Source organism: Dendrobium catenatum, unplaced genomic scaffold (assembly GCF_001605985.2).
Source record: "Dendrobium catenatum unplaced genomic scaffold, ASM160598v2 fragScaff_scaffold_706, whole genome shotgun sequence".
In the NCBI taxonomy this organism is placed as follows: domain Eukaryota; kingdom Viridiplantae; phylum Streptophyta; class Magnoliopsida; order Asparagales; family Orchidaceae; genus Dendrobium; species Dendrobium catenatum.
This window is the reverse complement of record NW_021319168.1, coordinates 1,367,220-1,382,693: the sequence shown is the minus strand read 5'-3', so window position 1 is coordinate 1,382,693 and position 15,474 is coordinate 1,367,220. Positions and strand designations below refer to the sequence as shown.

The following is a 15,474-nucleotide window of genomic DNA, read 5'->3' as shown; positions in this document are numbered from 1 at the left end:
TACAAATATAAATATGGCAATATACGGAACATTACCTTATATAGAAATAAAAAGAAATAGAGAGAAAGCATAGAGGAAGAAAGAGAATAAGGACGCCAGAAAAGAAAATATATATATATGGTAATCAGACCTTTTCTTCTTCTCCCTTTCTCTCGTTGTCTTCTGTAGTATAGTAAGAGTTTCAAGCCATGATGGACTGTTGGTCTGCTTCAAACGAGGTTGACGACGAGTATGAAAAGCTTGTTCTTCGAATGAATCCTCCAAGGTGAGACCTTTTTGTCTCCTTTGGCTTCCTCTCTCTCTCTCTCTCAATTACACTCAACCAGTTCTTTGTTTCTTTCTGTGCTTGGAATTCTTGGCTTTCTCAGAGTTTCAGTGGATAACAACAGCAATGAAAAGGCCACACTGATCAAGGTGTTTTCATAGTTTTAGTTTTATCTTTTCATGGATATATTGATTTTCTTTCTCTGATCACTAATGTTTTCTTGAATCGGTTTAACATACTTTGAATGTAGGTGGATAGTGCTAATAAGCATGGAAGCCTTCTGCAGGTTCTACAAGCTTTGATTGATTTGAATCTGACTATCAAAAGAGCTTATATTTCATCTGATGGGCAATGGGTTATGGATGGTAAGTTTCTCCATTCATTCTTTTTTCTTTCTTTCTTTCTTTCAAGTTTACTTGGTTCTTGAATGTCTGGCTTTGCAGTTTTTCATGTTGTGGATGAAGAAGGAAATAAGCTCCACCACAGTGAAGTCACCGAAAGAATCCAGCAGGTTTGGTTCTGAAAATCATAATTCATATAGAATTTGCAAACTTGGAAATTCTTGCAAAATCTTGAAGCTTGATTCTGTTCTTATAAAGACTAGTTGAAGAACTGTTCCTTCTGTGATTCATGTCTTTCCGAAGGAGAATTTAAAATTTCTTGGTAGCTACATAGTTAGAAATTGCATTATATTGAATTCATGTCTGATTTCATCCAATTTTCACTTCAGTCACTGAGTGCAAGAGCATTTAGCTGCCTTTCATCTAGGCGATCAGTAGAAATCCAAGCTTCTCCGAACCACACTTCTATTGAACTGATAGGCAGAGACAGACCAGGTCTTCTCTCTGAAATATTTGCAGTATTAACTGAACTCAAATGCAACATAGTTGCTTCTCAAGTCTGGACTCATAATTCAAGAATGGCTTCTGTAATCTACATCACTGATCAAACCACTCAAGGAGCAATCGACGACCATGATCGATTGGCCAAGATTCAGAATCTGTTCCACTATGTCTTGAAGGGAGACAAGGAGAAACAAAGTGCCAAAACTGGAATATCTGCTGGAACAACTCATATGGAGAGAAGGCTTCATCAGTTGATGTATGAGGATGGAGATTATGGTAGAAATGATTTGAATTTGGAGGAAGGGAAGGATGGGAAGATCAAGCCAGTTGTTACTGTGGAGAACTGTGTTGAGAGGGGATATACTGTGGTGTTTGTGAGAAGCAAAGATAGGCCAAAGCTGCTCTTTGATACAGTTTGCACTCTCACTGATATGCAGTATGTGGTTTTTCATGCGTCTGTGATGACAGAAGAATCAGAGGCTTATCAGGTAGCCTTTTTGTTATTTTTGTTGCTCTTAGTTTTCTTTGTGGCTATCTGATTATACTCTTTTTTGTAGTTGTTGGGCTTTCTTTTGAATCATGTACACTTTGGGTACATTTTGGGGTTGTTAGAGCTCTCTGGACGGCTTTGTTACTACTTCTTAGAGCATCTTTCTAGTACAATATTTTAAATTTTTGTACTAAGAATTGCTTTACGAAGCAGTAAGAAAATCATCTCAAACGAAGCCTTAGGCCAATTAAGTGAAACTAACACACACATCACATACATAAGATTCAAATCCAATATCTCTTAGTTGATAACCACAACAAAGATATGAATTTCATATAATGACTACGTCATGTTGGTGCGGCTATATAATGCACTATAGTTTCATTGATAAGAAAAAAAACAATTCTAATTTCTCTTGCAGTACATAAGATAGTGCTAATTAAGGTTTTGTTTGTGACAGCTTTCTTATTGCTTCTTAAAACAACTTTCGAGTATAAAAATTTTAACTTTTATATTAAAAAGTTATTTCAAGAATCAATAAAGACTTCGTTTGGGACAACTTACTGCTTTAAGAAGCCAGTGGATGATAACAGTAAGAAAGTCATCCCGAACGAAGCCTAAATCTATATAAAACTTTTTTTTTTTTACTGACTACATCGCTCTCCATATTCGTGCAAAATCTTCTAAATTTCACCAAATAATTTAATTGTTGATTCCTAGACATCCTTAACTGAAACTTTCTCCAACTGTTACTGATTGCAACTATAGTTATGATTTCCTGTTGATTGATTTGTAATCAAAACCTTACATATAACTTCTTTAATCAAACAGGAATACTACATTAGACATACTGATGGACGCCCTATTAACTGTGATGGAGAGAAGGAAAGACTTATTAATTGCCTTGAAGCTGCAATAAAAAGAAGAAGCACTGAGGTATGAACAACTAATACCTATACATATTAGGCTTTCTTTGGAACTGTTTTCATTATTTTTGTGGTAGGAAAAGCAGTTAGTAAAAAATAATATTTTTTCTGCTTCTTTTCTGCTTTCTAAAACCGCTGTCTAGCACAAAAAGAAATTTTTGTACTAAAAAATCGTTTTAGAAAGCAATACGAAAACAGTCTCAAACGAAGCCTTAGTTGTATGACAAGTGATTGTATTGATAAGTTTTTATTTGATGGAAATATAACTTTTTGGCCGTTATATCAAATTTTTGTCATTAAAAAGTTGTTTTTGAAGAAGTTTCTATTGAATATAGGGATTAAAGCTGGAGCTTCGAAGCAAAGATCGAATTGGGCTCTTATCTGATCTCACCAGAATCTTTAGGGAGAATGGACTTTCAATCATCCGTGCCGAGGTCTCTACGAGGGAGTCTCAAGTTCTAAGTGTTTTCTATGTCACTGATGCATCAGGAAATCCAGTTCAGAACCAGACAATTGAAGCATTGAGGAATCAGATAGGAGAGAGTGTTCTTTCTGTGAAGGATAATCAGTTGTCAAAATCCACTTGTTGTAAGGATAGAAGAAGGTTCTCTTTTGGAAACCTCTTTAAGTTCAGGTTTAATAAATTCTTGGTTGGCTTGGGTTTGATAAGATCTTGTTCTTAGTACTGTTAGTGATACAATCAGGAAGTCAAAATGTTATAGTTGATAGCTTAGGATCATTGATTCAATGAAAAAAATCTCACTATTTTGTTAATATGATCTTCATTTCTTTCTTTAGCTGAAGAAACCTTGAATGTCTATCTGATTCTTCATCTTCATGCATGAAAATATTACTCATGAAATGATTACTCACAGCTATTGGAAGTGATTTGTACTAAAAAGTTAATTTAAGAAGCAGCAAAAAAGAAGTCTCAAACGAATGAAAAATTATTATGTGCAGTGTCCGGACACGTCTGGAGGCCAATCTGAAAGCACCGCATCACCCAATACATAGTGCATTGGGTGACGTGATGTGACGTGTCTGGATTAACCTCCGGACGCATCCAGACTTTGCACGTAATAATCTCTCCAAACGAAGCCTTAGTTGTATGACAAGTGATTGTGTTGATAAAAAGCCGTCACGAAAAGAGAATATCGGCGGTATTTTTGACGGTTTTGCATTTAATACCAGTGGTCGAACTGCCGGTTAATAGAGGCGTTCAACTGACCGTTGATATTCAATAAATTTTCTGTAGTGTAAGTTTCTATTTGAAGGAGAGTAATAGCAAATGTCGATAACTCTGATGTGAGAGTGACATTATTAAGACAAATGAGAATCTTGTGTTTGTCATTATATTGAATTGTTATAAAATATATGGATTTAAAAAAATATCAAGTGAATGGCTTTCTTCCATGTACTTAAATTTTTGTGTTAAAAAGGCCCAACAAATATTTCATAAATAAAAATTAATTTGCTATACTTTTAAATAATTATTTTTCTTAAATTTGTTGCTCAAAATTCAAAAATTCATCATATAAACTCATATGATGGATAAAAAAAAATATTGCATCGACATAAGCTGAAGCTTCTGGAACAAAGAGCAGAGGGTGAGTATCTCCTGTTTCTCTTTTCTCTTATGTATGAAATATATTTTTTGAAGTTTTCATTTAGCTTGCAAAAGCATAATCATGATGATTTATCCACATGAAAAAAATTAGCTTAGGAAGTACTTATTAGATTTTTTAGTTAGGTTAATCTCAAAGTTAATGGATTTGATTTGAAATTAATATAATACAAACATTCATTATTTTTTAATGTATCTCATTCATCTTAAAATAAATCCAACGGGATTGAGATCCACGAAGAACTAAATTTTGTCAGCATATCTGAAGAAGATATATTTTTTCCAAATATTATCTCAGAATATTCTAAACTAATTTCTAATCATGATGCGGGCCTCAAAACAAATGAATTTGCTTTAAGATTAATGCAATGCAAACTTTTATTGATTTTAATGAATTTGCTTTAAAATTAGTGCAATACAATTGCACTCATCTCAAAACAAATCCGATAACCTTGAGATTTATCCAATATAATATTTGATTTCTGAGAGTTTTAGTTGACTTCTGTAACATTTTCTAGGGGCACGTGATAAGCAAGAAAAGAACTATTGTGGACCCTCAGAAGGTGCAAGTTATGATAGATTAGTAGAGGTCGACATCAATGACTAAGGCCAGCTTCTTTTTAGGCTTTTTGCATATTGCAATTCCTTTGATAAAGTTGACTCAAAAGGTTGTGCCATTTGATTGGACACCAGAGTGTGAAGACAATTTCTAGAAGTTGAAGGAGTGTCTGGTGTTAGTCCCTCTGTTGATTATTCTCTTGAAGACAGAATAATTTTAGGTGTATAGTAATGCTTCTTTGAAGGGTAGGGGTGTGTATTGCAGTAGAATGTGGAGGTGGTGGTTCATGCTTCCAGACAGCTAAAGCCATATGAGAATAACTACCCAACTTATGATTTAGAGCTAGCAGCTATTACATTTGCATTGAAGATCTGATGGTGTCATATGTGAGATTTTTATCGAGCACCGGAGTTTTAAGTATATTTTCACATAAAAAAAGTAAAATATGAAGTAGAGGAGGTGGTTGGAGTTGATTAAGAATTATGATTTGGATATTATCTATCAGCCAAGTAGAGCAAATGTGGTTACCAATACTTTGAGTGGGATCTTGTGAGAGTGGCAACCCGCTTGATTACTTATGCACATACATTGATTAGAGAGATGGAGATGCTAAATTTAGAGGTGGTATATTCATTTGATTTGTCAATGAGAGTTTTCTCTCATATGGTAGTTTAACCTTCATTTTAGGATAGAATTCAAGAAGCTCAATAGATGGATGTGGAATATGTGAAGTTAATATATCATATTCAGTCTAGAAAGAGATCAGAGTTACAAGTGAATGATCATGTTATAATATTTTATGATAATAGCTTATGGGTCCCAGATATATAGTGGCGATCTAAGGAAGAAGATTATGCATGAAACCATTATTATGGATACACTATTCATCGAGGATGTAATAAGATGTATCTTGATCTAAAGTGTATATTTTGATGGCCTAGATTGAAGTGAGAAGTGGCAGAGTTTGTTTCTAAGTGTGAAGCATACCAAATGGTGAAGGCTGCGCATCAAAGACCTAGTGGATTATTACATTTATTGTATATTCCTTAGTGGAAGTGGGAGGGGATTACCATGTATTTTGCTATGGTTTTAACTTGTATATGTAATGTCATAATGTAATGTATTATTACAGTTATTACATATTCCTAAGCGGAAGTGGGAAGGGATTACTAAATATTGTGCTATGGATTTTATCTAGTACTTGCAATGCCATAATGTAGTGTGGATACTTATGGATTGATTGATAAAGTCTACTCATTTTCTGTTAATGAGTTATATATAGGGGTGTCAATTCGGATCAATGGGTCGGGTTCGGGTCGAACCCGAAATTGACCAGATGCTATTTGACACAACCCGAACCCGACCCATTTTTGCAAACGGGTCAAAAAATACAAACCGGACTCGACCCGCCGGGTTGTCGGGTTGACACGATCCGACCCAGAAATTGAAAATGCGGAAGCGGGAGCCCGGAGGCCAGATCGCATGGCTGTGGTCCACGTGGACCCGAAGGCAGCCAACTTGGGCTTGTCACACGTGCCGAAGCGGGAAGTACCAAACGACCGAAGCGGAGCGGCTACTAAGCCTAGCGGGCCCAGATTGTGGAAGCGCGAAGCAGAGCGGCTGAGCCTAGCCCTGGACTGCGGTTCTGCGGAAGCGGAGCCCGTATTACGACACTGAACCGAACGACTGAGCCTGGATTGCGGAACAGCGAAAGCGGAGCGGCTGAGCCCAAATCGCGAAAATGAGAGCCCAAACCCCATATAGCGAAAGTGGGAGTCCATATTGCTGGGTTAACGGACCTGGACTCGGGTCAAATTCAGGTTGATTTCGAGTTTCCGGGTCAACACAAACACGACCCGTTTTTACAAACGGGTCAGAAATTTGAACCCGAACCCGATCCATTTGCTAACTGGGTTGACCCGAACCCAGATTTTTCCAGGTCGGGTTTCGGGTCGTGTCAAAAAATTGACACCCCTTGTTATGTAGACTCTATTGATACGTTAACCCAATAGTATGTGAATGAAATTCTCAAATTGTATGGAATTCCTAAGATTATCATTTTTATCAAGATGAGAAGTGTACCTCAAAGTTATGGTGATGTATTCAGGAAGGCCTGGGGGCGAAGTTGAATTTCAGCATGACATTTCATCTAGACCAATGGGCATTCTTAGATAGTTATCAAATTATGAAAAATCTATTAAGTCTTTGTGTTTTCAAGTTGGGTGGAAGTTGAGAATATTAAATATATCTGATTTAGTTTGTTTATAATAACAACTTCAAGACAAGTATCAGTACGGACCCATATGAAGTCTTTTATGGAAGAAGGTATAGGACACCATTGGCATTAGCTGAGATAGGAGAAAGAAATCTAATAGGTTCTTAACTGGTGGACGACGCTACTAAAAAGATCATGCTAATCATGAAGATCCTTTTAATCAAGTCCCAATCCATTAGAACCTTCTTTAAGTTGAACCAATTAAAATTTTTAGATTTTGAGCATTGCATTCCTCAACAAATCTCAAGCATAAATTTACATTTTTATAACGTAGGCTTCGTTTAAGACGAGTTATTTACTGCATCTTAAAACAGTTTTATAATACAAAAAAATTACTTTTGTACTAAAAAACTGATTTAAGAAGCCTTAAGAAAGTCGTCCTAAACGAAGCTTTACTCTTCTATAAAGTATAAGTTTGCTCCAAGGAGATTTAGCCTATATTGTCCACTCTTAAATATAATTATAATTAACTATCAAATAATGTAATTAACTAATTATCATTAATTCATTCAAAATAAAATTGCAATAGTTTTTTATTTAAATTTAACATTAAAATAATGATATAACATATTTATTATATATATTTATATTAAATAAAATTTTAAATTAAAATTCTATCATTTATAAATTTAAGCCAAACACGCCGCCGGCGCCAAAATAGTCCTATCATTTATAAATTTAAGCCAAACACGCCGCCGGCGCCAAATTTTGGGCGCCCGCTGTTTTTTTCGGCCTCGCCATAACGAAAAATTTGAAACCGATAACTTCTTCCAGAATCGGTTTCCCCGCGTCTTCTCCCGCATCTGTAATTGAGAACAATTTGATCAACCAATCCGCGCCGCATTGAAGCTGGACAGAATCTCCTCGCTTACACTGCTAGGGTTTCTCCGCATCCATGGCTTCCCAGTTACTAGTGGAGGAAGCAAGCGATGAGAGACCACCGAACGGCTCATCTGCCGATGAACTTGAGGTGGAGGCGGCGGAAGAATCGACGCCTGGGGGGGATCAGGTGAGCCCTAAGACGAAGGGTAGGAAGAGGAGAATGGAGGAAAGGGAGGGGCAGGGGGAGGAGGACAAGAAGGGGAGGGCGTCGTCATTGGATAGGCCGTCGAGGGAGAGGAAGACCGTGGAGAGATATGCGGCTCTTTCGCCGATTAGGTCTTCGGCGAGCAAGGCTCTGGATATTCATCAGGTGAAGCGGCCGCTCCTGCTGATGCTTTGGTGTTTGTTTTGGTAGCTTTTAATTAGGTTGGGTTGCTGAAATGGGTTTCTTTCTTGTTTTGGTGTTCTAGGGTTCGGGTGAGAAGCTTAAAGACATCCCCAATGGTTAGAGACTTTTCTTCTTTCTCAATTTACTACGCACTCTTTTGTTATTTGATGCGTCTGCATTTATACTTAGTAACCTGGGATGATCGTACAGCATTTTTTTTGGATACAAACAAATAAGTTGTGTATATTTAAACTCTGTATATGATTGATGTGATATATGATTTTTACTATGAATATATAAGAATCCTTAAGCGTTTATGAAAATTCAAACATTTTGTTCTTATAAATTCAAACATTTTGACTAAGAGTTGTATTCGATAAAAATTGACTAGGTTGATCGTGTTGGTATTCTGCTTGGATTAATAAATTAAAATTTGATATACAAATAAGTATGATTGCAGAATGGAAACTCTGTTGCATGCTAAAATGCAGCGAATTGTTATTTTCTAATTCTTTTTTTTTTTTTGCTCTCAGTCGCTTTCAAACTATCAAAAAGGAAGGCAGATGATAGTCTCCGAGTTCTTCATAATATTCTTTTTGGAAGAAAAGCAACTGTAAATATGTTCTCTAATATATATATATTTTACAGTTAAATGACCTATACAATTGTTTTTTAATTTTTTGAACATTTGATAGGTACATTTCCTGAAGCGAAACATTCTCCAATTCTCTGGTTTTGTTTGGTCTCAGAATGAGGTAATAGAGGCATATTATGTCATTGTTTTAAATACAAATTTATGCACAGGTACGAGGAATGAATTGTTCATATTGTAATTGAAAAACATATGCCAATTAAAATGAATGACATGTTTCATTTGGACAATGATTGTTTTATTTTTATTTAGTTGGTTAGTACTTTCTTCTAAATTATCCGGTCTCTATAATTTTATCTTTGAAGCTTGTCCTACGGTAAGGGTGCATGTGAGCCGAGCCTGCTCGAGCTCAACTCGTTTATGGGCTTGTGAGTCAAGCTTATCCAGCTTACGAGCCAAGCACATCGAGCTCGAGTTCGAGCTGATGAGTCTCAACTTGTGAGCTCTCGAGAGCCAGCTCAAATAATTATTAATATATTTTAAATATTTTTAATTTATTTATTAAATTTAAATATTTAAAAAATAATAATAAATGCTTAACATATTTAATAAAATTTAAATATTTAAAATAATTAATAATATTTAAAAATCCCACCAAGGCTCATGAGCTGGCTCGAGCTCGTTTATAGTAGGACGAGCTCGAGTTCGAGCTTGCTTTCCAACTGACGAGTTAAGCTCTATAGTGCCAAAACTTGACTCGACTCAACTCGTTTACACCCCTAGTTCCATGTTTCTCGAATGCATGTTGATAATTTTCTTTTGCATTTGTATGTTATTGTATGTCTGCTTCAATTTAACATTTGTGATTGATTGCTTAATTGTAAGTATTTATAGTAAAGTATCACTCAGTTTTTTGCCCATTTAGCTTAGTTTTTTATTATTCTTAACAATAATTTAAAAAACTTCTCTACTACATTGCTGTTTATTTTTTAAATACTTGGTACATGCTACTTTATTACTTGGTATCACTTGTTATCATATTTTCTTTTGATGCAATCCTTTTAAGAGTACCATTATCTGCTTATTCAGTATTCTTTCTATGTTTTTTTTTTTTTTTTGCAGGAGAAAGATAAATTAAAAGTTAAGGAAAAGCTCAATAAGTGCAATAAAGATAGGTTGCTAGATTTGTCTGATTTGCTAGATGTATACACATTAAGGGTTCACAGCAAGAAGGTTAGTTGTGAGTGTTGTTGTACATTTGCCTTCCATCTGCTCATCATTACTATTACGCTTGAGTTTTATGAGTAAATTACATGCTATATATCCCAGGAAGATATTTCAGCAAAATTAATGGAATTTTTGGAATCTCCACATGTTACTAGAGAAGTTATGCTCTCCGAGAAAGTTAAGGTTTATGCTTCCTCAACCGTTAAAATTCATGCTATTAAACGAATTTATGATAAAATAAAAGCTTAACAATCTTGATTTTGTTTCTTTGATTAAATGCAGAAAGGTAAAAAGCGCAAACGGGCTGTGAAAAGAACTGGTAAAAGAACACTTGATGAAGCATTGATAGATAAAGAAAAAAAGGTTATTTTGTTCAATCTTATTGTCCAGTTTCAATAAATCACACATATTTTTTGGTCCAATTATAGACTTAGATGAATAATCTAATCATATAACATAGTTTTCCAAGTTTATTTATTTTGCAGCATTTGTTCGTTCTATTATTTCATCAATAAAAATGCATGTTTAATGACAAAAACTAAATTAAACTTCATGACATGCTTTTTGAAAAAAAAAATATAAATTAATAATTTGCATATTACATTTATTACATTGATAAATTTAATGGTCTCTGTTCTTAATTGACATTTGATTTGAGAAAACATTTTAATATTTAATTATATCATTAATGCGTATATACCTTTAAATCACATGTAAAATAATATTCAATCATACATTATGAAATAATATTCAATATTGATATTGTTTTGAATATCTAAAATATTTAATTTGAAGAATATAATGTGAAATTTTTTGGCACACAAATAATGCAAATATATACAATATTTAGCTACTTAATAATTAAGATTAGAATAAAGCAATATTTTTTTTTAAAATAATAAATTATCTAGGTGGTAAAATAGGAAATTAGGTTACATGTTACTAATATGTTTTATCTGTATTATGCACATAGACACTCACATTAAACCATTGATTTAAAATTTAATTTAAAATGAAGGGGTATGATTCTATTGTTTACGTTAAAGATTGATATTCTCTATTTTCTGGACATTAAACCTCTGTTTAATAGTAGTATATATTGCATGTGTAAAGCATCTGTCTACTTTTGTCTTATTATTCCATGTCTGAAAGCTTATATAATGGCAACGATGATTCACACTCTTTTAATTCATGAGGTGACAGTATTTTTTATGCTGATATGTCAAGAAAACTAGACTTATCTGTTTTCAAGTGAGACCAACCCCCATCCCCTCCCCCGCAATCAAGAGTTAGAGAGTATGAAGTTTGTGTCTCCAACAAGTTCTGGTAGACTAGATTTTTTTCCAGTGACTCATTTTTCATCCTATTGTTGACTGCCTCCGCATCAGCTATACCATGGAAGAGGTATCTTAGTATTTTATGGATTTGTCACTCGTTAATGAGTTGAAATTGTTAAGTGTGCTGAAATATGTACCAAAAGGAAGTTTACATAAACCTTCTAAATGTCCTTTGTCATTTTTGTGGAGAAATTACTACGTGCGGAATCTGGATGAGAGATGCATTCGGATTTTGTGAGGGTACATAGTAAATACACAACAAAAAATAAAATTATGTATTTGCCATGCATTTAATGTGTATCCTCATAAAATTTGAATGTATCTCCCATATGGACTCCGCATGTAATAATCTTTCCATTTTATGGGTGTGTTTTAGTCTTCTATTTATCCACTGCCATGTGGCATTTAATTTGCCAAACCTAATAGTTGTAATAAGGCTAATAATGATTATTTGTTTCTTAAAACTACCAATATTCTTCTGTTAAGAATTTTCAGCCTTCAAAATGTAAGGTGGTGATGACTATTTGTCTTTATGTGACTATTTATAAATAACTACTATTTCCGCTGAAATTGTCTTCATATTTGTATTTAACTTTTGGAGTATTTCTGTGTAGCAGATAGCTATCTCTGCCATCATTTTTCACTGTTTATGTGGTTGTATATGTTCTAATTTTTCAACTCTTTATTGCTCCAGTTTTCAATCTCACCATTGAACTTCAATTGGACTTATTATGTTATTCCCTGCTGATTTTTTTTGGAATTTGTTACAGAGAGAAAAAAGAAGTAAAGAACCTGCTAAAGATGAACAAGAAGATGAAGGTAAGGTTGACTCAATCGACAGAGATAATGAATCTGCAGATGAAGATGAAAGTACTGATGGAGAGGAAACAAGTGAAAATACTAATAGTGCGGAAGAAGATGTGGAAGATGAACACTCTTCTGAATTGGCCAAAAAACATTCGGATGTTGAGGGGGTTGATGAACATGAGGAGTTTGAATCCAAACAGCACTCCCCTGTAGTAAGAAATGCTTCTCTTTCAACATCTAAGAAAGGCCCATCATCTTCCAAAAAGAAGCTAGATAAAGAAAGTAAATCCAATGTCTCTTTAGAGAGTAAAATAGATAATTCTAAAGATACAAATGGGAGTTCAAACATGAGCAAAACATCCAGGAAAGATCTGTCTTCTTCCAAAAAGAAGGTTGACAAAGAAGGTAAACCTAAGGTCCCTTCAGAGAGCAAATCAACTATTTCTAAGGAAACCAAGGAGAGTTCAAACATGCGTAAAAATTCTAAGAAAGTTCTGTCACCTTCTAGAAAGAAGGTTGATTCAGAAGGTGAACCTAAGGTTCCTCAAGAGAGTAAAGCAGTTTCTTCTAAGGATACCAAGGAGAGTTCAAAGATGAAGATCAAAGCACCAATAAAAACTGATTCGAAGGATAGTTCTAAAAGAAACGTTTCAGTGAAGGGTGATATTTCTAAAAAAGCTGATAAAAAGAAAGGAAAGAGCAATATTGGAACTCCCTCTAAAGACACGACAGTAAACATGAAAGAAGTTGCAAATACGGAGTCAAATAATGCAGAGAAGAAGCGAGGTATAATGCGTTCAAATTCTGTCAATTAATGTTCTACTTTGGTTACTGTCATATCTGTAAATTTATTAATCCATATATAGATATGATACTTGAGCATAATTTTTCTTACCACGCCTATATTTGATTAGTCTTAGGCTTTGCTTGGTTAGGCTTTCTTCTTGCTTTCTAAAATAGCTCTCTAGTATCAAAATTTATAAAATTTGAAAATTTTGTACTAGAAAGTCGTTTTAGAAAGCAATACGAAAGTTGCCTTGAACGAAACCTTGATGATAGACAAGTAGACATGCTATTTTCATATTCTTTATTTTGGTGGTCAGTAGAAATAATATTTGCATTTTCTTATTTTAGTAAAAGGCGATACTTTTTTTTGTTATTTACATGACTTTCTCCCTTTCAAATTTTGCAAAAAGTTCATTTCACTAATTTACCAACTTTGGCCTGATGAGATTACCATGCTATCAGGAAAGCAATCAGACCTCTCTGTTGTGCCCAGTACAGAACAGTTATCTGCTGTGGTGGGTAAAATACTGAAAGAAGTAGACTTCAATGTTGTGAGTATTAGCGCTTTTAACATTGAGGCTTCCAGTTTTTCTGCATTTGGTACATGACTTACTAACATATGCTTATCATGCAGGCTACCCTGGCTGATATTATCAAGCAATTAGGTATACTTTCATGCATTCATAATTCCTTGATGCTTATTTGTTTAAATCCTTAGGGGTTGTTTGTTAGCACTTAGGATTTGATTTAAGTAGCATTTTGTAAATCCCCTAAATTTGGATTTTGGAAATACTGAGGGGCCTAAATTTTGAAAACTGTTTGGTAATATTCATGATAAATCCTATTAAATCTCATGTGACTGTTTGACTATATAATGGATTTAATGAGCGGATTCTTCTTCTCGAGCCAACAAATTTTGTAAATCCGACAAAAAACAGGAGTTAAAAAATCCGGGATTAGCACAAAAAGTTGGAATTTTCCGTCTATGGTGGCTTTCATTTGTCGTGAGATTTGGTTTTGCATTTTAGGTCATTTGGCTGGATTTCACTCAAATCCGCCTCAAACCTGGCCTAAATCCTACTACCAAATAGCCCATTAAAATTTTCATCAAATTTCTTGAAATCAAGCATCACCTATCAATCAATAATATATGCACAAATATACTTAAATGCATGCATGTATGCATGTATATAACTATAATCAAATTGTTATCAAGATGAGCAAAATTGAACACTTGCTTATTCCTATTTGACCTATTAAACAAAAGAGTTTATGAAAAACTAATTGAATTCAAGCTAAGTATTGAGGCTAATATGATTAACCTAAATATTGAGTTTTTCTAACAATATACTCTGTACTGATTTACAGGCGCTCACTTTGATACTGATCTTATGGATAGAAAATCAGAGATAAAGCACATACTTGAAGAAGTGATTAATAATATGATAGATGCTGAAGATGTTGAGGATGACCATGGAGATGGTGATGGTGATGATGAAGATGCTGAGAATGACCATGGTGATGGTCATCATGAAGATGCTGAGGATGACAATGGTGATGGTGATGATGATGGTGATGATGAAGGTGAGAAGAATTGAATGGGATTGAATACTTGGTAAATTTTCCTCAATATGTATTTTTTTAATTTACGAGCGTGCTTTTGTGAATCTTTGTGTAGTAGCATAAACTCTTATATAGGTTGTCTCTTTTTTTTTTTTTAAATGTCTATTTATTATGGTTAGAAACTTGTTTGAATGTGCACAATAGTTTAGTCTTTTTTTCTTATTGAGTGTACCTATGCTTATTGTTAATCCTATTATTTTAAGCTTCTTTTTTCTATTATACTTGTGCTTTATTATTATAATAATAAATATTTTAATGATTTAATTATATTTATTTTTCTTTTATAATGAATAAGTTGGCTTTTGAATCCTCCATTCCCTCTCAAATACCAAACATACATTATAAGCATAACAAATTAATATTTATATTTTATTTAATTCATTAATGTAAAGTAAAAAATTAATTGTTTTTTTATATTTGATTATTCATTGGAGTTGTATTGAAAAATAATTAATGGATATTTTGGAAATATTAATGCTTTTTTTGTTGCAATGTTTGGATGATGTGTTTATGTATGTCAAAATATTTATGAATATAATTAAAAATTTTAATAAAATGTTTGATTTTTTTTTTGTTGGAAATTTAGGGGGGGGAAATCTTGTGTTGGCTTTATTAAAAAAAAAAAATCAAACCAACAAATAAATAATTTTAAGAAAAGAATAGTTTATATGAGTTATTTTGTGTTATAATTGAATTAGTGGGTTAATCTGATTCTGACTCATTTAATAAAAGGTTCATAATTTTGAACCCAAATGTAAAACATCAACTGATACATATATTAATGATAAGAGCGCAAATTAAGTCCCTTTACCTTAGATTAACTTGGCTGAGTATTGATTTGTCACTAAAAATAGCCTTGATAAGGCCACAAATCTTGAGGTATATTCAAATAGTAATACGGAAAACGT

The 15,474-nt window shown here is 33.7% G+C and overlaps 2 protein-coding genes across 2 annotated transcripts; both read left to right on the top strand.

Annotated features, from left to right (window-relative positions):
• The first annotated feature begins 188 nt into the window (after positions 1–188).
• LOC110107631 (ACT domain-containing protein ACR6) lies at positions 189–3,209 on the top strand. Its single transcript, XM_020837927.1, has 7 exons — positions 189–265; positions 369–414; positions 516–630; positions 709–776; positions 996–1,598; positions 2,432–2,536; positions 2,862–3,209. The coding sequence occupies exons 1-7, from the start codon at positions 189–191 to the stop codon at positions 3,207–3,209; spliced, it is 1,362 nt and encodes a 453-aa protein (XP_020693586.1).
• Positions 3,210–7,692: 4,483 nt separating this feature from the next.
• Positions 7,693–14,658, top strand: LOC110107630 (protein DEK). Its single transcript, XM_020837926.2, has 11 exons — positions 7,693–8,176; positions 8,277–8,310; positions 8,728–8,807; positions 8,890–8,949; positions 9,909–10,019; positions 10,116–10,196; positions 10,296–10,376; positions 12,121–12,943; positions 13,406–13,494; positions 13,578–13,608; positions 14,312–14,658. Exons 1-11 carry the CDS (start codon positions 7,880–7,882, stop codon positions 14,539–14,541), a joined length of 1,917 nt encoding a protein of 638 aa, XP_020693585.1. The 5' UTR covers positions 7,693–7,879; the 3' UTR covers positions 14,542–14,658.
• Positions 14,659–15,474: the final 816 nt, after the last annotated feature.